General features: G+C 46.5%; 1 protein-coding gene and 1 long non-coding RNA gene across 3 annotated transcripts in view; one reads left to right on the top strand and one right to left on the bottom strand.

The window, feature by feature from the left end:
- LOC146859397 (uncharacterized) overlaps positions 1–25979 on the bottom strand; it is a 237005-nt gene that overhangs the window by 46239 nt on the left and 164787 nt on the right. The window lies entirely within an intron of this gene.
- PRKAG3 (protein kinase AMP-activated non-catalytic subunit gamma 3) overlaps positions 1–25979 on the top strand; it is a 389089-nt gene that overhangs the window by 254940 nt on the left and 108170 nt on the right. For both annotated transcript variants that reach the window (XM_085650087.1, XM_085650086.1), the window contains exon 9: positions 14565–14623. In XM_085650087.1, the coding sequence (XP_085506213.1) occupies positions 14565–14623 (59 nt within the window). The remainder of the gene's footprint in view (positions 1–14564; positions 14624–25979) is intronic.

Genomic DNA, 25979 nt, shown 5'->3' with positions numbered 1-25979 from the left:
CTGCTCCAGGGGAATCCAATGAGGTGGCATTGCTGTCATGCCAGGTCATGCCAGCATAACTGTTGTCACTTATTTCCCGAAGGCTGACCCTCAAAGTGGGAGCCCATCTTTGAAATAATATAGCGAATGCCCCCCATGTGATAGGAGTTTCCTCTCAGTGCGTGGGGAGCACGTGGACTTTTCTTTGTGGTACCACGACAAACATAGTTAGCACGGATGCCAGTGTGAGCGGTGCCCCTCTCACACATGTGTCAGTTGCACCACGAATGTTCTGTCAATGGGGGAGCTGGTGGCTGTCCACCATCACCCTCCCTCGAAGGGGCACCGAGAGGGCACTGACAGGGCATCCGCCAATCACATGAGGCTTCCGTCTGGTCTTTAGTTTGGTGATGTCCCCTGAACCTCAGACCTTCCATCCTGGTTTCTCTTGGGAAGGGCTGCACAATCCCATTGAAACTCTCAATACATTGTCAAGAACGGTCACACACAGCGGACAGCGACCTCCAGAGGCGGGCCCGTCCTTCCTCTCCAGGGACTTGCTGATACCTTAAGATCCTTCATCATAAATACTTTCCCTTCCCCCACTTTCAGTGGTTCAATGCTGAACAACAGGACACGGCTCGTGCATTGAGGTTCGGCGTGCCCGGGACATCAGACACATTAGTTTGGCAACTTCAGAGATTGCTTTGGTGACAATTGTTGAGGCCTCTTGTCCGGCGCTCTTTTACTGGCAAAAGTGCATTCAAAATGTAAGAGAACTGGAGCAGAAGGGATTTTGTGCTAAATATGCCCCGGGCAGTAAATGTTGCAATTATGAAGTACTGGGTTTTTAAGACCCAGCGGTGCAGGGGAACACACCCTAAGACTTCGGGTTCTTCCTGTTTCAGACCCACAGAAACACAGAGTCTTCTAGGTGAAGTCAAAGATCGATTTTATTGGCTGCAGACCAATTACAGGTGTCTGAGAAGTACAACACAATGTATGTTCTCAGGAGACTGCCTAAAATTACAGAAACGGGCTTCTCCTTAAATACAAAATATCCTGCTTCAGGCATACATTCCTTGTTTTATGATATGGCCATATAAATGTATACATTACAAACGAAAAGGCAGAGTCATGATGACCATCCCACATTCCAGTTAAGCCAGCCCACAATTATTTACCCAGCGAGGCTCAGATCCCACATCAGATATCAACAGGCCCCAATAAACTCGGGCAGCTCCTGTTTGTGAAAACAAGCCATAAAGCAGGAACAGTCAGGTGTGAAAGAGATTAGCTGGAGGCTCGTGTGGGATGAAAAGGCTTTATGGTGTGTCAAGCCCTGATGCTAATCACAGGTGGCCAGAGGACGGGGAGCTCGTGAGACTGGACTGACCTGGGGCAGCGGAGCCAAGCTGCCCAGGTCACAGAGAAGTCAAAGGAAGGCACATGTGCTCTAAAGGCCCGTATTTGCTTCATAATATGTAGCCTATGTGAGGGCAACCATAGATGGCCACCGCTCTAAGATGGAACCCACGTAGTGATGTATAATATCGTATACATAGTGCATTTATCAATGAAACGTTATATAAAGCACTTGTACATACCGCATTGACCATTCGCGGTTCGCTAATACCGGGATAGACAGGGGTAGGGCCCTGTCTCCTATGCGGTCCCAGATTTCAAAGTACGACAATTACATTAAATAATAAATGACCCCTAATTTTGCCAAAATGTCTGGGGTAAGCATAAGTGCACGCTGTGTCAGCCAATAGGATCACTGGGTTAACCCCTCAGCCCACCCCTAGCCCAGTGCCAGCCTCCTATTTGCTGATGATTGCAGCAGCGGCCCGTGCCGGTACGAGCGGTGGGGCCGGTGAGGGGGGATTTCAACGGACGATGAAGAGGGAAAATGAATTATTTAGTTAATTTTCCCTCATCATCATCCATTGAAATCCCCCTCACCTGGCCCCACGGCCCACCGCTCTAACCTGCGCGGGCCGTGGCTGGATGATTGCCTCAGAGAGGGGCAGGAAGTGGAATCTGCATAAAGTAAACAGGGCTCCTGGGGTATAGGGCGAGGTAATTACCACATATCATCCCGGGGTGAAATGAGGCATAACATGCAGAATCAGTGTTTAACACAACGTGTTCATGTGTTTTGTCCTTTCTGGGCCTTTTCCCTGATGAACAACAATACATTTGATCTGTCGGAATCTATCAAAGAGACAGCTGCAATGGGTGATAATGATCACACAACTCCTAGGGCCAGATGTACGACCATTTCATTTTGCAAATCTCTAATTGCAATCTTTTGCAACTTGCAATTAGAGACATGCAAAATTAAATGCACTAATGTGTCTCAGACACCTTAATGATTTCCAATGGGGTCGCAAAACACCTGCCTTATCAATATTCATGAGGCAGGTCGCAACTTGCGGCCAATTGGGAATGGGCAATGACAAAAGGAAGGGAGCCTGCTGGGGACAGCAGACCACCATGTTGGGTTTGCTTTTAAACAAAGCAACCTTTTTTTTAAATGCAGGCCATTTTCCTTAAAAGGAAAACAGGAAGCGTTTCAAAAAGACAAATGAAACTGGGCCAGGTGTTGGTCTCCTGAGTGAAGTACACCAGGTGTTGGTCTCCTGAGTGAAGTACACCCGGTGTTGGTCTTTTGAGTGAATTGCACCCGGTGTTGGTCTCTGAGTGAAGAACACCAGGTGTTGGTCTCCTGAGTGAAGTACACCCGGTGTTGGTCTCTGAGAGAAGTGGGCCAGGTGTTGGTCTCCTGAGTGAAGTGGGGCAGGTGTTGGTCTCCTGAGCGAAGTACACCAGGGGTTGGTCTCTGAGGGAAGTGGGCCAGGTGTTGGTCTACAGAGTGAAATGCACCAGGTGTTTGTCTCTGAGTGAAGTACACCAGGTGTTGGCCTCCTGAGTTAATTGCACCAGGTTTTGGTCTCTGAGTGAAGTGGGCCAGGTGTTGGTCTCCTGAGGAAATTGCACCAGGGGTTGATTTCTGGGTGAAGTTCACCAAGTGTTGGTCTCTGAGTGAAGTACACGAGGTGTGGGTCTCCTGAGTGAATTGCACCAGGTGTGGGTCTCTGAGTGAAGTACACCAGGTGTGGGTCTCCTAAGTGAATTGCACCAGGTGAGGTTCTCCTGAGTGAATTGCACCAGGTGTTGGTCTCCTGAGTGAAGTGGACCAGGCGTGGGTCTCCTGAGTGAATTGCACCAGGTGTTGGTCTCTGAGTGAAGTGGGCCAGCTGTTGGTCTCCTGAGTGAAGTACACCAGGTGTTGGTCTCCTAAGTGAAGTACACTAGGTGTTGGTCTCTGAGTGAATTGGGCTAGGTATTGGTCTCCTGAGTGAAGTGGGCCAGGTATTAGTCTCCAGAGTGAAGTGGACCAGGTGTGGATCTCCTGAGTGAAGTGGGCCAGGTGTGGTTCTCCAGAATGAATTGCACCAGGTGTTGGTCTCCTGAGTGAAGTGGTCCAGGTGTTACTCTCATTACTGAACTAGGCCAGATGTTGGTCTCCAGAGTGAAGTGGGCCAGGTATTGGTCTCTGAGTGAAGTGGGGCAGGTGTTGATCTCCTGAATTAATTGCACCAGGTGTTGGTCTCCTGAGTGAATTGCACCAGGTGTTGGTCTCCTGAGTGAAGTGGGCCAGGTGTTGATCTCCTGAATTAATTGCACCAGGTGTTGGTCTTTTGAGTGAATTGCACCAGGTGTTGGTCTCCTGAGTGAAGTGGGCTAGGTGTTGGTCTCCTGAGTGAATTGCACCAGGTGTTGGTTTCCTGAGTGGAGTACACCAGGTGTTGGTCTTTTGATTGAATTGCACCCGGTGTTGGTCTCTGAGTGAAGTGATACAAAAAGGGGTGGTGATGGACGGAGCATCAGAACCAATCAAACACTCACACCCAGTCAACAGATCTGGGTTTGATCCATCACCGTTCTTTAGCCCACTCTGCCACCCCAGTTCAGACATGGCCATATGAAAATCAGTCTGACCCTGTGCCTCATGGGAACAGTCCAGCCCGAACTGCCAAGCCATGTTTTCCCTGGAACGGAAACAAGCTTCCTAGGACCGGTTTCTGGCATTTCAGCCGTCTTCAGCCAGGCTTGCTTGAATCCAGTGGCAAAGTGAGCAAGGGACTCACGTCTGAGCATACCCTGCCAACTTATGGCGAACAAAGCGGTACAAAAGGGGGTGGTGATGGACGGAGCATCAGAACCAATCAAACACTCACACCCAGTCAACTGATCTGGGTTTGATCCATCACCGTTCTTTAGCCCACTCTGCCATCCCAGTTCAGACATGGCCATATGCAAATCAGTCTGACCCTGTGCCTCATGGGAACAGTCCAGCCCGAACTGCCAAGCCCTGGAACGGAAACATGCTTCCTAGGACCGGTTTCTGGCATTTCAGCCGTCTTCAGCCAGGCTTGCTTGAATCCAGTGGCAAAGTGAGCAGCATACCCTGCCAACTTACGGCGAACAAAGCGGTACCTCCTGAGTGAATTGCACCAGGTGTTGGTTTCCTGAGTGAAGTACACCCGGTGTTGGTCTCTGAGTGAAGTGGGCCAGATGTTGGTCTCCTGAGTGAAGTACACCAGGTGTTGGTCTCTGAGTGAAGTGGGGCAGGTGTTGGTCTCCTGAGCGAAGTACACCAGGGGTTGGTCTCTGAGTGAAGTGGGCCAGGTGTTGGTCTACAGAGTGAAATGCACCAGGTGTTTGTCTCTGAGTGAAGTACACCAGGTGTTGGCCTCCTGAGTTAATTGCACCAGGTGTTGGTCTCTGAGTGAAGTGGGCCAGGTGTTGGTCTCCTGAGGGAATTGCACCAGGGGTTGATCTCTGGGTGAAGTTCACCAGGTGTTGGTCTCTGAGTGAAGTACACGAGGTGTGGGTCTCCTGAGTGAATTGCACCAGGTGTGGTTCTCCTGAGTGAATTGCACCAGGTGTTGGTCTCTGAGTGAAGTGCACTAGGTGTTGGTCTCCTGATTGAAGTGGACCAGGTGTGGGTCTCCTGAGTGAATTGCACCAGGTGTTGGTCTCTGAGTGAGGTGGGCCAGGTGTTGGCCTCCTGAGTGAATTGCACCAGGGGTTGGTCTCTGAGTGAATACTAAGGGAATTTTATAGAGCGCTTGGTTACGCTCAAAGCGTGTCCCCGCGCTAGAACAGAGGACTCCCACAGACTCAGCCATTGAGACTGTGCAGGCTAGCGTGTATATAAATATGTTTTTAACTTCCTCCTGAAGCCAGGTTCAGATGACTCAAGACGGAGGTCCAAAGGTAAAGCATTCCAGCTCTTAGCCACCAGGTAACGGAAAAATCTGCCTCCCATGCGAGCCCGCCTTATCCTCTGGACCTTTACAAGGCCTCCGTAGGAGGAGCGAAGGGAGCGTGTGGGTACGTACCTGGTGATCAGGTTCTGGAGCGGAGTTGGCGCCTTCCCAGTAAGGATGCGGTGGCAGGTACAGAGGGCCTTAAACTCAACCCTGCTCCTCACTGGCAACCAGTGAAGAGTCCGAAGGGCAGTGTTGGAGGCCACTCCTTTGGGAAATTTTAAAATGAGGCGGGCTGCCGCGTTCTGCAGCACCTGAAGGCGATTAATGGCCTTGTTAGTTGCTCCCAGGTACAGCAAATTGCCATAATCCAGGCGTGATGTGACGAGGGCGTGCACCAACGTTCTGCGGGCTGACGTGGGAAGGAGATCTAAAACCTTCCGTATACTTTTCAGGACGCTGAAACAGATGCCCGCCAAACGTCCTATCTGCGGTCCAAAAGACAGGTCAGCATCTAACCAGACTCCAAGGTTCCGAACTTCTTGGCAGGGTGTTGGAGCCTCACCCAAGCATGGAGGCCACCACGCCGACGACCAGACGGATGGGTTCCCCCACACTACAAGCACCTCAGTCTTGCTGCCATTTAGTTTAAGGCAGTTGGCGGACATCCAGGCTGCAAGGTCTTGCATGCAGGCTCTGAAACTGTCCGCCGGGCGCTCGCGAGAGGGAGATAACCAGCTGCGTGTCGTCAGCGTAGGACACGATGTGCAGACCATGGCCCACAGCAATAGGGGCCACTGGGGAGACATAAAGATTAAATAGGGTGGGGCTCAAGGACGATCCCTGGGGTACGCCCTGGTCCAATCCAATGTCCCTGGAATAACATTCGCCCTGGCGGACCTGAAAGCTTCTCCCCGTCAGGAAGGACTGGATCCGTGCGAGGGCAGCTCCAGATATTCCGCCACTATTCAGACTCCGTAGCAGGGTGGTGTGAGCTACGGTGTCGAATGCTGCACTCAGGTCCAATAGGATGAGGGCCATAGTATGACCCTCATCCACCCCCTGGCGTAAGGTCTCCACAGCCATCAAAAGCGCTGATTCCGTTGAGTGGCGGGGACGGAAACCAAACTGGGTATCGTGTAGTAGGGCAGCCTCATCCACGAAATCCATCAGTTGCATGTTTACCGTTTTTTCCGCCACTTTGGCCAGATAGGGCAGAAGGGAGATCGGCCGGAGGTTCTCTCGTTTCTCAAAGCTGATGTTGGATTTCTTCCTGAGAGGTAGAACCACCGCCTGTTTCCAGGCTTTGGGCACGGTCTTGGTGCTAAAAGACACATCCAGTAGGTGTCTTATATATGGTTCTAGCACCGATAAGCTATCCACTAGCCGTTTCGGCGTGGTGGGATCCCGCGGGGAACCTGATTTGACGGATATACAGATTTTTAGTAGGTCCTCCGAGGGCAGGGCGACAAAGTTGGTCAGTATATGTCTGTCCCTCCATTCCCTCGGGCTTTCCGCAAATTCGGTTCCAGCAGTGGGATGACTGGGAAATGCCGAGTAGATTTTTGCTATCTTTTCGGAAAAGAAGTCCGCAATCCTATCACAGGATTCCACCGAGCAGTCATCTGGAGCCATGGCTGGTTTCCCACTCGAGAGGGTTTTATAGAGCAAGAAGAGCTCCCTCGTCGAGTTGCCATCTTCGCTAACTCTAATGGTGTAATATGCTGCTTTGGACTTCCTGATTAGCCCGTGATAGATTCGCCTTTCCGTTAGGTAGGCCTCCCTAGTTTCCTTAGTCGGAGCCCCCCGCCACTGTCTTTCGACTCGCTTCAATGCTGTTTTCGTGACCCGTAGTTCATCACTGAACCACGGGGCAGTTTTTTGAAGGCGGCCACCCAATCTAGCGTGCGAAAGTGGGGCTGTGCAATCAAGCGCCTTGTTGATACGCATGCATAGATTGGTATTAGCCGTATCCGCATCATCCCCCCCAGGGCTTCCCCCTTTGGTCAGTGCCGCACTGAATTTAGCCTGAGAAAAGGTAGCCCATCTCCGCCTGGGATGGTACAGTATAGCTGGCTCCGGGGGTTTAACCCCGGAAATCCGTATGAAGAATGGTACCAGGTGATGATCCGACCAAGGGATGGGAATGGGGGTCTTAGCTTCTACTTCCCCCCAATTGACGAATATGGGGTCCAGTAAGTGTCCCAACTGGTGAGTTGGACCACTTACTATTTGATTCAGTTGGAGGGCTTCCAATGCCTGGCAAAAATCCCTACTTACATTATCTGTGGGGTTGTTTAGATGTAGGTTAAGATCCCCCAGTACCAGAAATGTGTCTTTGCATAACACAGCCTCCATTATACCTTCCACGAGACTCTCCCCAAACCTGGCTATAGGGCCTGGGGGTCTATAGATTAGCATGCCCTTCAGCGTACAGCTGTTATTCACTTTGACAGTGAAGCTCCCTGCCTCACTGTCCAGGATAGAGGAGTGGTCTAATTGACAACGTAGATTTTTCTGTGCTATAATAGCAATGCCCCCTCCTCTACCGGTGAGTCTATCTTGCCTAAGCATTGTATAGCCCTCAGGTAGTGCCTCTAAGGCATCAGGGGTAGAGCCTTCATCTAGCCATGTCTCAGTAAGAAACACAAGATCCCACTGTTTCTCAGTGAGTAGGTCGTATAGATCTAATTTGTGTTTCCGCAGAGAACGTACGTTTAGCAGGCCACAGTCCAGGATATAGTCTCTAGGGGCCATGTCCCTGCCAGGATCAAAAGAGAAGTGGCAGCGTTCACAGCCTGTCTTATCCTCCACTCTCAATTTATGTAGACATGGGGTAGACATGCGAAAAGTCAGCAGTTCCTGCCTGCTCCACCGTATATGTCCCTCCCGAGGGACAAAAGGTATGGCCCTGGACCGCGTACGATCGCAGACGGGCGCAGACGGGCTTGCCTGAAGCGCGCCTTCGGCGCGCTGTCGGCGCACCCGCTGCGCTCGTCCGCAACACCAGGTGTTGGTATCCTGAGCGAAGAGGATCAGGTGTGGGTCTCCTCAGTCATTTGCACCAGGTGTTGGACTCTGAGTGAAGTGGGCCATGTAGCATAGGAAGATTAAGCCCAGGTGTAGACCTCCGCTCCGCCCGCGGAGTGTGCGGAGATTTCCCTCCTCCGTGTTCCGCAGAGAACGCAGAGAAGGCAACTCTCCGTAGCGGAGCAGAGTTAGTCAGCCCCTGCCTCCACCCCCCCCCATATTAACAAGTAATTCTACATTACTTAAAAGTAAATTAAAAAAACACTTACCTGTACTGCGGTGTCCCCGGGCTCCCCTCCTCCTCTTACTCACCATCTGGGTAATCCTTGAGAAAACTGTGCATGCACGGGCGTGCGCGCATGCACAGTTTTCTCAAGGATTACCCAGACGGCGAGGAAGAGGAGGAGGGCAGCCCGGGGACGCCGCAGTACAGGTAAATGGTTTTAATTTACTTTTAAGTAATGTAGAATTACTTGTTACTATAGGGGGGTTGGAGGCAGGTGGCGTAGCGGAGTTCCACAGAGTTAGTTCGCTACACCGTGGACCTCAGCGTAGCCCCGCTACGACCACTATGCAGATGGTTAATGAAGATTCCCCTTTTAATGTAGAGCCTTTCACTGCCTTTCATGCTGCATTTGTGTATCCTCCACAGAAGGCTGACCTGGGTCTGCTCTTTGATTCTGTGTTAACGTAATAATAAGTACAGGGACAAAGTGGTATGTTTGTCTGATGCTGAAGTTTGAAGGTTTTGACATTGAAGCGAAGATGAAGCCCCAGGTGACATGAAGTGCAGTCTATGACAGCTTCTCCCCTCTGGTGAACCTGAAGCAGTGGTGTGGAAATCGCAGATAATCTGTTAGCATGAGCTGAAGCCATTTTGGTTGTGGCATCCAGCCATGTGTTGTCCATGTGCTTCTCCCGCCTTCACTGTTGCTTGCCTTTCTATTCTGCTTGAGTCATCAATTGTAATTAACTCCTTCAGTACTGAGCCAGAGCACTGTGTATGCTCAGAAAGGCATGTAGCTGCTGGAATGCACCTGTCTTAGACTGTAACTGTCAGGCTATTTCAACAGATGTAAGCAGTTCTATCTCCCCTCCCATTTTGCTGACTAAGTAGTTTGCCTGCCCATGTTAGTCAATAGCTATTCCTGTGTATGCCTGTACCTCCCCTTTGAGTCTCCATACTTACTCAGCTGTAAACAGGGTATATAAGACCCTTGGTTTCTGTATTCTTTGGACTACCTCCTACAGTGTCTGAGGGTGCTGTTTGATGGAGTCCCACTCATGAGAGATTAATAAACTTGTTATTTGATATTCCAGCTTCAGTGCCAATCTCTTTTTTGTTGGTTTAAGGACCAGTGGACAGATAAGGGTGAACCTCTGCACCGGTGGGCCCCTAATAAGGCTCATTTCCACAGTGGCATAAGAGGTACAAAGCTTGTCCTCCCTATGCAGGGAGGCGGTTACTAGAATATGTTGCAAAAGATCCTGTACAGAGTGATATGTTTTAATTTGGCTCTCACTTTCCTATGCCCAAAAATCAAAATCCCATCCATCTGGGGATATGGAAACTGTTGTGTCCTTCCAAAGATTGCCCCATTTCTGCAGCTGCTGCAGTCTGCGCGGCGTGTTATGATTTCCATTATCACAGTCTGGTGAAGTCTTGCATCAGGATTCGCTTCGCACATTTGTAGACAGCCGTGGACGATCCCTGGGATACTCTGGGGATGAGAACGGGTCAGAGACCAGCATCGGTGTACTCTACGGCTGAGAACCGCTCAGAGACCAGCACCGGTGTATTCTGGGGCTGAGAACGGGTCAGAGACCAGCACTGGTGTACTCTGGGGTTGAGAACAGCTCTGAGACCAGCACCGGTGTACTCTATGGCTGAGAACCGCTCCGAGACCAGCACCGGTGTATTCTGGGGCTGAGAGCGGGTCAGAGACCAGCACTGATGTACTCTGGGGCTGAGAACAGCTTTGAGACCAGCATCGGTGTACTCTGGGGCTGAGAACGGGTCAGAGACCAGCACTGGTGTACTCTGGGGTTGAGAACAGCTCTGAGACCAGCACCAGTGTACTCTATGGCTCAGAACCGCTCAGAGACCAGCACCGGTGTATTCTGGGGCTGAGAATGGGTCAAAGACCAGCACTGGTGTACTCTGGGGTTGAGAACAGTTCTGAGACCAGCACCGGTGTACTCTACGGCTGAGAACCGCTCAGAGACCAGCACCGGTGTATTCTGGGGCTGAGAATGGGTCAAAGACCAGCACTGGTGTACTCTGGGGCTGAGAACAGATTTGAGACCAGCACCGGTGTACTCTATGGCTGAGAACCGCTCAGAGACCAGCACCGGTGTATTCTGGGGCTAAGAACGGGTCAGAGACCAGCACTGGTGTACTCTGGGGTTGAGACCAGCTCTGAGACCAGCACCAGTGTACTCTATGGCTCAGAACCGCTCAGAGACCAGCACCGGTGTATTCTGGGGCTGAGAATGGGTCAAAGACCAGCACTGGTGTACTCTGGGGCTGAGAACAGATTTGAGACCAGCACCGGTGTACTCTATGGCTGAGAACCGCTCAGAGACCAGCACCGGTGTATTCTGGGGCTGAGAATGGGTCAAAGACCAGCACTGGTGTACTCTGGGGCTGAGAACAGCTTTGAGACCAGCACCGGTGTACTCTATGGCTGAGAACCGCTCAGAGACCAGCACCGGTGTATTCTGGGGCTGAGAACGGGTCAGAGACCAGCACTGGTGTACTCTGGGGTTGAGAACAGCTCTGAGACCAGCACCGGTGTACTCTATGGCTGAGAACCGCTCCGAGACCAGCACCGGTGTATTCTGTGGCTGAGACCAGGTAAGAGACCAGCACTGGTGTATTCTGGGGCTGCAACTGGGTCAGAGACCAGCACTGGTGTACTCTGGGGTTGAGAACAGCTCTGAGACCAGCATCGGTGTACTCTACGGCTGAGAACCGCTCAGAGACCAGCACCGGTGTATTCTGGGGCTGAGAATGGGTCAAAGACCAGCACTGGTGTACTCTGGGGCTGAGAACGTGTCAGAGACCAGCACTGGTGGATTCTGGGCCTGAGACGGATCAGAGACCAGCATTGCTTACTCTGGGGCTGAGAATGGGTCAGGGACCAGCACTGGCTTACTCTGGGGCTGGGAACGGACGGCTCAGAGACCAGCACTGGTGGACTCTGGGGCTGAGACCAAGGTCAGAGATCAGCTCTGCTTACTCTGGGGCTGAGAACGGGTCAGAGACCAGCACTGATGTGCTCTGGGGCTGAGAAAGGGTCAGAGACCAGCACTGATGTACTCTGGGGCTGAGAAAGGGTCAGAGACCAGCACCGGTGTACTCTGGGGCTGAGAAAGGGTCAGAGACCAGCACTGGTGTACTCTGGGGCTGGGACCGGGTCAGAGACCAGCACTGGTGTACTCTGGGGCTGAGACCAGGTAAGAGACCAGCACCGGTGTACTCTGGGGCTGAGAACCGCTCTGAGACCAGCACCGGTGTACTCTGGGGCTGAGAACAGGTCAGAGACCAGCACCGATGTACTCTGGGGCTGAGAACTGCTCTGAGACCAGCACCGGTGTACTCTGGGGCTGAGAACGGGTAAGAGACCAGCACCGGTGAACTCTGAGGCTGGGACCGGGTCAGAGACCAGCACTGGTGGACTCTGGGGCTGAGAACGGGTCAGAGACCAGCACCGGTGTACTCTGGGGCTGAGAACGTGTCAGAGACCAGCACTGGTGTACTCTGGGGCTGAGACGGATCAGAGACCAGCACTGCTTACTCTGGGGCTGAGAATGGGTCAGGGACCAGCACTGCTTACTCTGGGGCTGGGAACGGACGGCACAGAGACCAACACTGGTGGACTCTGGGGCTGAGACCAAGGTCAGAGATCAGCTCTGCTTACTCTGGCGCTGAGACTGGGTCAGAGACCAGCACTGATGTACTCTGGGGCTGAGAACGGGTCAGAGACCAGCACCGGTGTACTCTATGGCTCAGAACCGCTCAGAGACCAGCACCGGTGTATTCTGGGGCTGAGAACGGGTCAGAGACCAGCACTGGTGTACTCTGGGGCTGAGAACGGGTCAGAGACTAGCACCGTTGTACTCTGGGGCTGGGACCGGGTCAGAGACCAGCACTGGTGTACTCTGGGGATGGGACCGGGTCAGAGATCAGCACCGGTGTACTCTATGGCTCAGAACCGCTCAGTGACCAGCACCGGTGTATTCTGGGGCTGAGAACGGGTCAGAGACCAGCACTGGTGTACTCTGGGGCTGGGACCGGGTCAGAGATCAGCACTGGTGTACTCTATGGCTCAGAACCGCTCAGAGACCAGCACCGGTGTATTCTGGGGCTGAGACCGGGTCAGAGATCAGCACTGGTGGACCCTGGGGTTGAGACCTGGTCAGAGACCAGCACTGGTGTACTCTGGGGCTGGGACCGGGTCAGAGACCAGCACTGGTGTACTCTGGGGCTGGGACCGGGTCAGAGATCAGCACTGGTGGACTCTGGGGTTGAGACCTGGTCAGAGACCAGCACTGGTGTACTCTGGGGCTGGGACCGGGTCAGAGACCAGCACTGGTGTACTCTGGGGCTGGGACCGGGTCAGAGATCAGCACTGGTGGACTCTGGGGTTGAGACCTGGTCAGAGACCAACACTGGTGTACTCTGGGGCTGGGACCGGGTCAGAGACCAGCACTGGTGGACTCTGGGGCTGAGACCTGGTCAGAGACCAGCACTAGTGTACTCTATGGCTCAGAACCGCTCAGAGACCAGCACCGGTGTATTCTGGGGCTGAGAACGGGTCAGAGACCAGCACTGGTGTACTCTGGGGCTGAGAACGGGTCAGAGACCAGCACTGGTGTACTCTGGAGCTGAGAACCGCTCTGATACCAGCACCGGTGTACTCTACGCTGAGAACCGCTCAGAGACCAGCACCGGTGTATTCTGGGGCTGAGAATGGGTCAAAGACCAGCACTGGTGTACTCTGGGTATGAGAACAGCTCTGAGACCAGCACCGGTGTACTCTACGGCTGAGAACCGCTCAGAGATAAGCACTGGTGTATTCTGGGGCTGAGAACGGGTCAGAGACCAGCACCGGTGAACTCTGAGGCTGGGACCGGGTCAGAGACCAGCACCGGTGTACTCTGGGACTGAGAAAGGGTCAGAGACCAGCACTGGTGTACTCTGGGGCTGGGACCGGGTCACAGACCAACACTGATGTACTCTGGGGCTGAGAACAGGCCCTGCTGACCTGTAGCCTTGTCACGCCCACATCATATGAGTCGTGATTTCAGCTCGCTGAGCTACATCCTCTGTAGTGAGCTCCACTGGTTGAATAACTGATTTCTTCTCAAGCAGAGAAAAGTCCGCTTTGCCTCTTTCTCACAAAGGATTTCCTGTCTTACAAGATGAACACTCTTAAATTTTGGACTTCCTGTTGTGTTGTGTTTCTGCAGCTAACGTGCCTTGCTTCTGTACTCTACTTCCTGTTCCTCAACTTCCTATGTTATAATTAAATAAGCATTTGCTCTGCATTGCCATGATTATTGTGCCATTGGAGCGAGCCGCCTAGGGAGCCAGTAGCCCAGGGGACGAGTTACCCTGTCTGAGGAGGGCCCTAAAGCCCGCCATGTTTCCATTTTACTCATCTGCCATACCTGGCGGACACTTCTCCCACATGGCAGGGTTCAGCTCATCTGATGACAAACTCAGTCATTTCACTTGCCATTTTTTTATTAAACACACAGATGGAAATGCAAACATAACCTGAAAGGGAAATGGATCACTGTGCAAAAGTAACACACAATGACAACTGCACTAGAGCCTTACGCGTCCAAGGGCCTGATTTAGATCTCGGCGGATGGGTTACTCCGTCATATCCCGTACGGTAAATTATATAAATCCTATAGGATATAATGGCATTTATATTGTGGCGGACGGGATATCTGTGAGCATTGTGATGGAGTGACACATCTGCCAACATCTTAATAAGGCCCCAAGTCTGCTCCCTTGACAGTGTAGGCCTGTCTTTTCGTGTTTATCTATCTGCATTCACCGTCTGGCCACTCTCCTTCCACACATTCAGGTGCTGGAGGGATGAATGGATAAATAACAAGTAGGTGTGAATAAGGAGCCCTTTCTGTACTGCAGACCTTTAGTCAACACCCAGACTGCTCTGTCTTCTTGTTCGTGTCTTTTTCTGTCGTCGGGCTCTGTCTGTCCTTGTTGATCACTTCCTGCTTCTCTTCCCCCAGGGATGTTAACCATTACAGACTTCATCAACATCCTGCACCGGTACTACAAGTCTCCACTGGTGAGTCTGCCAGCTGCTCTCCACAGCTTGTTGAGTCGGGGTATGGTTATGTGTGTGATGGCTGCAAGTCTGGGCATAAGGGTTATAGCTCCGCCCACAACACTGGAAGTAGGTGAGTGCACCCTTTCCACAGTAATTAAAGGATCTATTTACACAGATCTTCTTAGCAGTAGGTGTGACTTACTCCTGCCTTACTTCTGACTTTCCAGGAGTAAGTTACATTTACTCAAGGAGTAAAGCTGTTCAAAACTGGCCTTTACTATGCAAATATCGCTCCCATTAAAGAAATATATTTGGTAATGCCTCTGTGAAGGCAGACTGGAGAGAGGTTTGTTCGTGTTTGGAAGCACTTGGCGCATGCAACAGCTTAACGTAGTAAGGAGCATATCAACAACAACCGGAGATAATTATCGCTAAGCGCACTTAGCGCTAGCGTGGATTTTTATCGCTGAGATAGCGTGCTATTAGCAACGCTTATCTCAAAAGCGATAAAAATCCTAGCGCTAACTGCCTAACGTGAGATTATCGCTGGAAACCCAGCGATAATCTCACGAAATGTGGCGTTAGCTTGTTGATAGGGCCTCACAAACTTAGCCATGATATCCACCCTCCATAGGATATCATGGCTAAGTCAGTCCTGAAGCAGGCGTAAGGAAACTAGCGATAACAGCGGTTATCGCTACTTTTCTTGTCGCTATGCTTCATAGCCTGGGGCTTGATGATAGGTTTCTCCTGTCATGTTAGGTCAGGAACGCCCACTTTGCATCTCATTAGAGATGCAAAGATTGGCGTTAAGATTTCGTGCGCTAAAGCAAGGTTTCACGTGTTAGCGTGACCTTGCTAATTAGGCGATAAAATTATCGCCGCTTTTCGGCCGAAAACGGACGCAAAAGCGGCGATAATTTTCTATCGCCTCGTTGCTGATATGCCCCTAAATTCCTTTCATTGCACCTGATCTCACTGGTGTTAAATCACAGATGCGGAAGTGCCAACAGCAGCCCAGGAAGTGGTTAGGGTGGGTCTGGTGATATATTCTGCTGTAGCCCCTCTCAGCCAATGTATGCTTATCTGGAGTTCCACCGAGCTCACTCATGCATATGCCTACCACTGATTCCCCCATACACAACTCATGCTCGACACTCACTGGGTCAAGTGCACCTCTTTATGAATTCCAAACCCTGTGTTGCATTAAGGACTTTGACATGGCTGAAGTGTCAGATGCAGGGGCTACTCTATACACTCTAAATAAATGACAAATGCACTTCCTGTCCACCCTTTGGCCTCCACCAATCCGCATCCATACTTATCCCCTTCCTGCCTTGTCTGGTCTGAATCTCTCCTCATTTGTTCTCTGATACCCTCTATTTGTCCCCAACTCACATCATTATTTCTGTCTTCCTCAATGTTCTCTTCTCTCTCCTTTCACAATGTTTTTAATTTGAAAAGTATTTTATTCAGTAACAGATTGAGAATTAGATTCTTTCCAAACACAGCAATAACTATTGATAAGGAGATTATCACAACATATAAGAAGAGTGAAGCTATGCGATGCAATTAGAAGGATTTTCTCTTTTCACAAACTAACGATCAAATACATGAAACCTTGCCAATGACGATAAGCAGGAAAAGAATAGAAAAAGAAATATGACCAGTAAAGCATTTCAGTTAAAACATATTAATAATTGAAATATAATTAGGGTTCATAATATAAAACAAATTCATGGTGTGTTAAAGGTCATCAGTCACAAAACATATTTTATAAACCAAAATAGAACTGTATAATGCAAACATTTAAGGAGGTTTGAGTTCTATTTCTTGGTTGAGAGAGTTAGCGGTACCATTTCCTAAGCTATTATTGAGCTATGAAATTACCAGGCACCTAAATAAACTCTTTATATAGCATGTGAAACTGGCTATATATAAGCTCTTCCAAGTCTATTATTGCAACAAACACTGTACCACCAGCTTTGAAGGAAACATAAGAAATATTTTTTCAGTGTTTTATGACGTGCTGATAAACAAATTCTATTAAAAGATCTATCAAACAAGCATCCGTGGAGCAGGAATTGCAAACATCTGCAACTATAGCAAAACATATATTTTTAATGTTAAAGAGAATATTTGCTTCAGAAATAAAGTTTAGTTGATTACAAAATTGTCTCCAAACCTTTAAAACCATTGGGCATGTGAAAGCGTATGTTTATGATCAATTTTGTGTTGCAAGACCAACAAGAGTTATTTGATGTGCTATTGATTTTGTGAAGAGAGTGTGGATTTAACAGCAATCTATTGTTTATAAAAAATCACATTTGAATTGCACTAGCTGTGTGTGAAGATTTAACAACATTTTATTCCAAAGGTTAATAGACCAAGAAGAATTACATTATTTTCCCCAAGCTAATTCAACCTAAGATTTCAGTCCAACTTCCTTGTTATCTCTAAGAACTTTGTATAGACGGGATTCCTGGGGTTGTGATGTCAGTATTCGCAAGCTGTCATTATAATGTGTATGTTAAAGATTCCTATCATGTAATATTGTGTGGATATTTGATATAGCGCTAGATAATATTTCACATTTTCCTTTTAAAGGAGTTTGGCATATCAAACTTTATGTAAAGGAAAGTACTGATAAAGAATAATATCATTGGTAGACCCATATCAAAACTTAATTTCTCCATGAAGTCCAGCACACAGTTATATTTTTGTATCTAATGTTTTATTATGCCAAAGAGTAGAATTTAGAGAGCCTTCCTTTCTCTTAGTGTCTATCCAAAGGAATGGGTGAAAAATTCTACAAACATTCTTAATAATAAGTGATGTTAAAGAAGTATTTATAAAAAGTGTAAAAATCCTTAGAAAGGAAATGGAGTGATAAGAGCTTTTCAAGAAACTACTCAAATAGGATAAAAGGGGATGTTATTATCTGACAGCCAATGCAGGGATGTTAAATCATAAAAGCATTTTGAAAAGACTGAAAATCTGGAAAATTTACACTACCCTCTGATTGATTTAATTCTGGCCTACAAATTAAAATCTTAGATTCCACAGAAAGGTGATTAATAATGAATAAAGTGCTTTAAAGAAGGAGGATGACATATTAGCTGGTTACAATGGCAGCATGATTAGAATGAGTGAAATCCACATCATTTTAATTGAGTCTAACCACCAAGGCAAAAATAAGGTATTCCATCTAGAAATTAGATCTGTAATCCTCTAGATCTATTGTGCTGAATTTAAATTAACCGTATTCGGAATAAAGCAGAAAACCATAAACTCAAATATTTTCTTTAATTAGGATTCCATGAGAAATTTGTACAATCAAACATGGCTTAGACAATATTTGTTTAATGGAAGAATTTTCATTTGTCCGTTGAATTTATAACCTTACATCTTGGAGAAACACTGTACTTCTTTTAAAAAACTCAAGCTGAGATTTCAAGGTCTGATATATACAAAAGAATGTCATTGACATATGTTGACTTTTCAAAATATAGCTCGTTATTTAATAATGTTTACTAATGGCAGATTAACCAACGAAATGTGCATACACTTTAGCATTGTCGGACAATTGTCAAATAATTTGTTCTCAACCAATTAGCCTAAGTAGAATAGATTCAAATCGAAAGCAATAATTTTGACAAAAGTTTAATAATCCACATTTTCCAGTGAGACTGGTCTATATTTGTTTCAAAATGCATGATCTATACCTTCCTTTGGGATCAAACAAATTAGGGAATCTTGAAAGGCTCTTCGAAAAAATCCACTATTTAAAATATTTTTCACACTTGATAAACAATTTGGGTAAAAGAAGTGTGAAGGAATGGGCATAAATTCCGCGGGGAACTAATTTGGAACTGGGGATTTATTACTTGTTAAAGAACCTAAAGCTTTAACAATCTCTCTGAAGAAATATCTCCTTCAAGTGAGGCACAATCAGTATCTGACGGGAAATTCTCTCTAATTGAGATTAGAAATAATCTTCTATGTGTTGCTTTTGAAGAGTAAAATCTTATGGTGCATACATGTGGTAAAATTGGACAAAAGTCTCTAAAAAGTCAGAATCTTCAAAAGAATGAGTATTTAAATTACAATATGTAGATTATATCTTTGTAAACTCCTTCTTTATTTTCAAATAATTAGGTTATAATGTAACCGATGTATTTTGTCCACCATAATATTTAGTAGTGAGCTTTATTAAATAAGAATAATAAGCAGAAATAATCTCCAAGGTGTATTTATTCAATTAAAATTTTGTATCATTTATATTTTTAACGCATCCTGTAAGCTCGTGGTATAATATGACTAGTCTAACTTCTTAATATTTGTCATAGCTTCATTTAGATAATTGCCCATACTTTCCTTTTTCAAGACAAAGTTGATAATAAAATATCTTGCTAAGACCCTAAAGCCTCCCATATCACGGGAAAATGTAAGTTGTAGCTAAAAAAACAATTACTCCTATAAAAATCTCAAAGGTATATAAAAAAATTGTGGGGCTCTAAAGGGCAGTTTTGAATATCTGTCTACCAGGGTTTTTTTAAATAAAAATTCAAGGTCTACGGTAATAATAACAGGGAATGGTTTGATATTAGAATAACTCCAATTTCAGCATATATTAATGATTGAACTATCTTCAGATTCGGAAAAATGTAATCAATTCTTGATTGAGAATTATGCACCAGGAAAAATAAGTTGTACTCTCTATTAGAACATTGGAATGTTGAGCACTCCACTGAAGACAATGGAGTCGCTCCGGGCTTATAATGGCTGGTAAAAGCCCAGAGCTCCAACATTCCGATATATTTTTCACAGCAACTGCTACGAACAAAGGCCTCACAGAGCCCGATGGAATATCTACCCCTTGGGTTCCGTGAGGCCTTTGTTTTACTAATTCAAACATTCTGTCCTGATGGGGCGGAATGCTCTAATTGCCTTATAGCCCACCGTAGCTGGGCTATACCGTCCATTGAAGGCCCGTAGTGGGCCTTTAAGAGCCAGTATTGCCTGATAAGGTGAGCTATAAGGCTATAGTGTCTGAGTAACTTAACGTCAATGCAGCTTTAAGAAATTTTTAATAGCTCATTAAAGTTGTTATTTTGCATATTGTTAGGGATTTATTTGGTTTTAGAATTGCTATTGATAAAGGGATCTAACAGTTGTGTGCAATTGCCTCCAAAGCCTCAGGACAGTTCTTTCAGTAATTTTAAATTTGGCCAAAATATATTATCATTTTGCGTTGGGCCATAAATATTTATTATAATGACTGGTATTTTATTAATGATTAGCTTGACAATATTTCATCTGACATCATCTTTTTCCTGAGAAACAACTGAGATATCTAAGTGTTCGTGACAAAGGATTATTACATAATTGTTCTCCTTATGTGTAGAGAAAACAAACATGTTACTAACCCACCCTCCCTCCAAAGTTTCATAGCCTCTTCATCTGACAAATACATTTCTTGCAAAAGAGCGATTTGTGGATTATATCTTGAAAAATTAGTAAGAGACCTTTGTCTTTCAACTGAGGTACCATGTCCTTTTATATTCCAAAAGATTATATTAAAGAACATAACCAAGGTAAAACATATAAGTAATACTCTCTATATAGCTAAAATTGGTAAACTGATAGTTGCTGTAAATTCCACATCGGCCCCTGAAAACTGAATTTTAGAAGATATCTACTTGTTACATAAAACAACAAAAAGGAAAGGAAATTAAAGGGGAAAACAGAAGGGAAAGTGTAGGCAAACTTGCTATACATGCAAGAGAAAAAAGAAATATAGTGAAGACTCTGAGACATATATATATATATATATACATATATATATATATATATATTGAACACAAACGGATGATGGTGGTGTAGCCACAAACAAACACAGATGAAAGAGCTTCACTTCAGGCACGCCAGAGAGTATTACATTGTAGACAAAAGTGAGTGGGTGACACGGTTTAGTACGGGACATACAACAGAATGAAAATAGTAAATAATTATTTGGCATATATATCATCAAGACAACAGTTTAGTAGAAGTTATTTCTAATAGATTTGTTTTATTGTGAAATGATAAAAGACAAGAAGGGTTAAACAGCATGTGAGCGCAATGTGTCCATATCTTCTCCCCTGGAATTTTTCAAGAATTTCTGTAGCTTGGCTGGGTCTTCAAAGCCTGTTTTGTTCTGTTCCTGTAGGTCACCTTGAGAAAGGATGGATGTAGTAATCCAAATCTCACATTTTGGGCCCCAAAAGCATGTCGTAGAGTTTTTTTCTACACCCAGCAGTTGTTTTTTAAATGTCTTGTGAAAAAATAATGCATTTCCAGACAAAGTAATCTGCTTTTTACTTTTGGCAGATGTGAGACCTTTCAATAGGTCTGTATACTCTAAGAATAAGATTATCACTCCTTCTAAGCTTAGATGTAGCCCTATCAAGTCTATATTTATGTCCTAGTCTCTATGTTCTTTGAATGTTTAATTTAACACTATCCGACAAATGTAAGATTTTTGGAATGAGCGATTGAAAAAATGACATGGGATCCTTTCCATCTGAGTCCTCAGGCAGACCATACATTACCTCTCTTGTTCCTGATATCAAGTTCCTCAGTGTGTTTCTTAAGACGAGGTACCTCATTTTGCAAAGGATATATATTAGCTGGTGCATCTTGAATGTCACTCACGCTTTCTTCTACCACATACACTTATTTAGCCATAGGACCACTTGTCATCTAAAGACTGAAGCTTCTTATGTGTTTCTTCCATGTGCGGCTTAGGGGCCTATATCGCCTCTAATAACTAATCCATTGATATAAAAGGTAAAACTTTAATTGGAGAAGGAGGGGTCTTTTTAGGTCGAGCCTAGCGGCAGCGCACATGCACTGCTCGCTCTGCGAGACTGCTGTAGCAGAGTATGGGAGAGAAGCTACGCCAACTCTCCTCTCATATTTTTTATTGGCTTGCGTCATTGCCTTTCGTAAATGCTGCCTTTGGATTCGTTAATTGGCTTGTTATTCCCTCCTTAGTATGGCCTTGTCTTCATTTGTACCCTCCCATGGCTACTGGTCCCTTTACTTTGGTTGGTACACAGGACCTGTTATTTAGTCTGTAAGCACTATTTACTTTACTTAGTTTCTCTTACTGCAGGTTGGACATGCGCTGCTTCAGCTGAAACTGCTTGTGTTTTTTTAAGCAGCACGGCCGTCCCGGTAACACGGGTGCCCGCTTTCAATCACTTTAACGCAGCATTATCTTGTGTCTGTTTCAACCCCCCAAGTAAAATGAATTTAGAAACGATTAGCAAATTAAGTCATGTGAATTCCAGGTAGCACATAATCTTGTGCTAATGGGATGAAGCTGAAGTACAGTGTTACATGTCATCTGTACTAAAGCAACCTAACAGGCTGTTTTCAAACTCCTGTTTTATTAACAACACCACTACCACCAATACCACCACCTCCACCAATACCATCACCACCAATACCACCACCAATACTACCACCACCACCAATACCACAACCACCAATACCATCACCACCAATACCACCGCCAATACCACCACCACCACCACCAATACCACCACCTCCACCAATACCATCACCACCGATACCACCGCCAATACCACCACCACCACTAATACCACACCCACCAATACCATCAACACCACCACCAATACCTCTACTACCACCACAGTACCACCACCACCACTATTACCACCACCAATACCACCACCATCACCACCAATACCAATATGACCGCCAATACCAATGCCACCACCAATACCACCACCCCAATACCACCACCACCAATACCACCACCACCAATACCACCAATACAACCACCAATACCACCACCACCACCACCAATACCACCACCAATACCACCATCACCAATACCACCACCACCAGTACCACCACCAATACCACCACCACCAATACCACCACCACCACCAATAGCACCACCAACACCACCAATACCACCACCAATACCACCAAAACCAACACCACCATTAATACCACCACCACCAAAGCCACCACCACCAATACCACTACTGCCAATACCACCACCGCCAATACCACCACTAATACTACCACTGCCAATACCACCACCACCAATACTACCACCACCAATACCATCACCAATACCACCACCAATACCACCACCATCACCAATACCACCAATAACCCCACCAATACCAACAACACCAATACCACCACCGATACCAATACCACCACCACCAATACCAATACCACCACCTTAGCGCCTCTCGCTCACTAGTAATAGCAGGGGCACTGTCCGAGGCAGGAGCTGCAGCCGAGACCATCCCTCCCTCCCACCGTGCCTGCCATAAAGCACAGCCTCCCTGCACCAGGAGGTGAAACCAGGGCCCTACTACAGCTGGAATGTTTTTTATTAGGCCAAAGATAGCAATGACATATCGCAATGCCCCACTGCACACTCAAATCATGGAGAGGGCAGGAAATAGTCCCCCCAGCTCTTCCTCCTGAGCCACGACAGTGTAATCACAGGGCGAAAGGTGTTGGAGCGCTTTGTTAGTGTTTATAGCTCGGATCATATGTAACTCTCACTTCACACTTTGTGTCTTTGTAATTTACAACACTTACACATCCTCTTCACTGCACTATTTATCACTACTTTGAAGACGTCGCAGGCCAGTCTATTCCTCTGTTATTTACAATCGAACAAGCGGTCAAGAAGAGAAGGCCAATGCAATAGGTCTCACATTTGCAAGAGTTTAAGCTATTAGCATTGTAAATGACATTTACAATGCCAATAGCTCAAACTTGCGTGAATGCGAGACCTATTGCATTGCAAATGCTTGTTTGTTACTGGAGCCTGGGTCAAAGGCAATTTGATATATGTGAGGCTTTAGGAATAACTGCTAGAGATGAGTCTTGCTTACACATTGTGGGATTCTTCTATTATGCCAGAGTCTTAAATAGCAGAGTCAATAAAAACAGTGCATATCTACTTTCTAGAGATATTCATTATCTTAAATTCACTTGTCTTATCCATACAATGCTGCTATAATTTCTGAATGAATTAAGGTCTAGAATAAAAAGGAGAAGATGAACTGTCACTGCCTCCTCCCTTCATACGTTTATTTTGTTATTTATTGGTAGTTTTCACATGTGTTGACTACACACAGGGAGTGACAAAGCATGTTACACAAGGTTAAGTTACCAGTTATGAGTTTCAAGAGCAAGACTACACGTACTAAAGTAGAAAAAGAAGAACAAGATATCAAATAATGAAAGCAAGCTATATGTCTCATGTGCGGGTAGATATATAGTAAGGAAATAGGTTAGTATACAATAGACAATGTTAAAATAGTGTAAAAAGTATTGTGGAAATATATGAGTCTTAAATATAGCACTGTAGAGAGTGAGGGGGTGTTGAGACAACATATTTTTATTACATTTCAAATGTATCATAGGAAGATAATGTACTGATGTTTTGAAGGAAAGGAATTCATGCCCACAGGAGCACCCTGGTGAAGGATTGCTTTGTTGTGTTTTTGAATGTGCCAACCACCCAGACACCTCCACTCTACAGGACTCCCACTCGCACACATACAGCGCATACACAGAACTAGATCAGGAGGACGGGCATTCTCTTACATCGATCCTAACGAGTGGAATGATCTCCCACTCCACATCATAGCCTGCTCTTCTGTTCTTGAATTCTGCAAGAAGCTGAAGACCTGGCTTTTCAATCAACCAACGTACCAAAGGCAAGGCTAGGCACCCACACCTGCTCAGCGCCAGCATACCCTCGCGGGTGACAGTGCACTTTACAAATACACATACTCGCAGCGCTGCTGAGTGTGATGCTGCTTTCAGAGAAGCACAGAAAAGTTTAAGCATTCCAGTATGTAGCGACTTACCATAGTCCAGCCACAGTAGAGCCAGAACTTGAACCACTGTTTAAAATAATCTTCTGGGATGTAGGGTTTAATATACTAACAAAAACGGCAGCATGGGTGTTTCTTAGGCGGAAAGGACAGCATCTATCTCTTGACAAAAGTGTGACTACAGAGGAGATGCCCTCCATTATGAACCAAAAAGCTCAAATGTATCTCTAAGTTGGGGTTCTTTACTAAATAGGAACAGATAGGTGTGAGAGTCTTTGCTTCATATTTGTTGCATGGAATGCGTGTGTATGAATTGTGTTGGGAGTTCTTTGGCCCTGACCAGTTTTGGCACTTTGTTAGGTCGAAACATGTTGGCAGTTTGAAGTGGTTAGGTGAAACATTAATTTCTGCCTTTATACCACATACTTTGATTTTAACCCGTGCCAATGGAATCCACTAATAAAAAAAATTCTTTGGAGTTACCCTTAGGTATTTTTAACCTAAAATCAGGACCTTGTCCTGTGATAGAAAATATCTAAGAACTCCCAATTTTAGTTAAGCCACTACAGTGGTATAATCTTACTCCAGTGTAGGTGGTCGCTAATGATGAAGCATGCCATGATAAGTTATGGGTGAGGCTACCTCTCAAATATCTCTATATGAGCCTGTAGGTCAGGACTGTTTCCACTCTCAGAAAAGGATGCTGTTCACGTGTATTTCTCACAGTACCCAAGTACTTTGTGTTTTAGCGTGTTGTAACTAGGAGGACATACTTGGGTTTCTTCCTCGCAACCTCCTTGGGTGATTATGTGTAGGGTTTGATGCCTTCTAGAAGCCAGAACTCATGTTGTGCTCCTTTAGACAAAGCGTTGACTCTGCATCCTTTGACTACTGACTTTAGTAGTCAAAGAGTTTAATATTATGTAGCAACAGTTTTTAGGTCTCGCCTAGTGTTGCTGAGCACATGCGTAGCTCGCTCGACGAGATTTAATGCATTTGAGTAGTTTCTGTAAAGGGCTTGAAGCCCCGCCGCTTCTTCCCATTGGCTTGCGTCACCGTTTATGTTAAACGGTGCACCGCCATTGGGTATAAGCTTTCCAGGGTGCCTCCTTTTCCCTTTTTTGGCCGGCCCACCGGGACTGGCTCGCCTGCATTACGGATGTCGTGATGAAGTTTCTTATCAGAAGCTTTGTCACGCTGCCTTGCACGCGCCAGTCCAGCTCTTTGATTGGGCTGGACTAAAAAGCAGACAGGGCACCCCGTGTTTATTTTTGCATCTCGCTTTCACTTTAAAGTGAAAGCGTGATGCAAAAATAAACAGCGGCTGCCTGGCGAGCGAGCGCTTGTTATTTATTGGTGCAACACTCCAGCTCTCATTTTCACACAGCGGTGACAGACTCGTGCTTTATTCACACTATCGATATCACATTACTGTTTTCACATGCACTTGTCTGATCCACACTCCTACTCTTATACGCATGTTTGCA

The sequence above is a fragment of the Triturus cristatus genome, chromosome 3_2, assembly GCF_964204655.1.
Source record: "Triturus cristatus chromosome 3_2, aTriCri1.1, whole genome shotgun sequence".
Lineage (NCBI taxonomy): Eukaryota > Metazoa > Chordata > Amphibia > Caudata > Salamandridae > Triturus > Triturus cristatus.
Note: the sequence above shows the minus strand (reverse complement) of the source record. Positions and strands in the feature narration are given on the sequence as shown.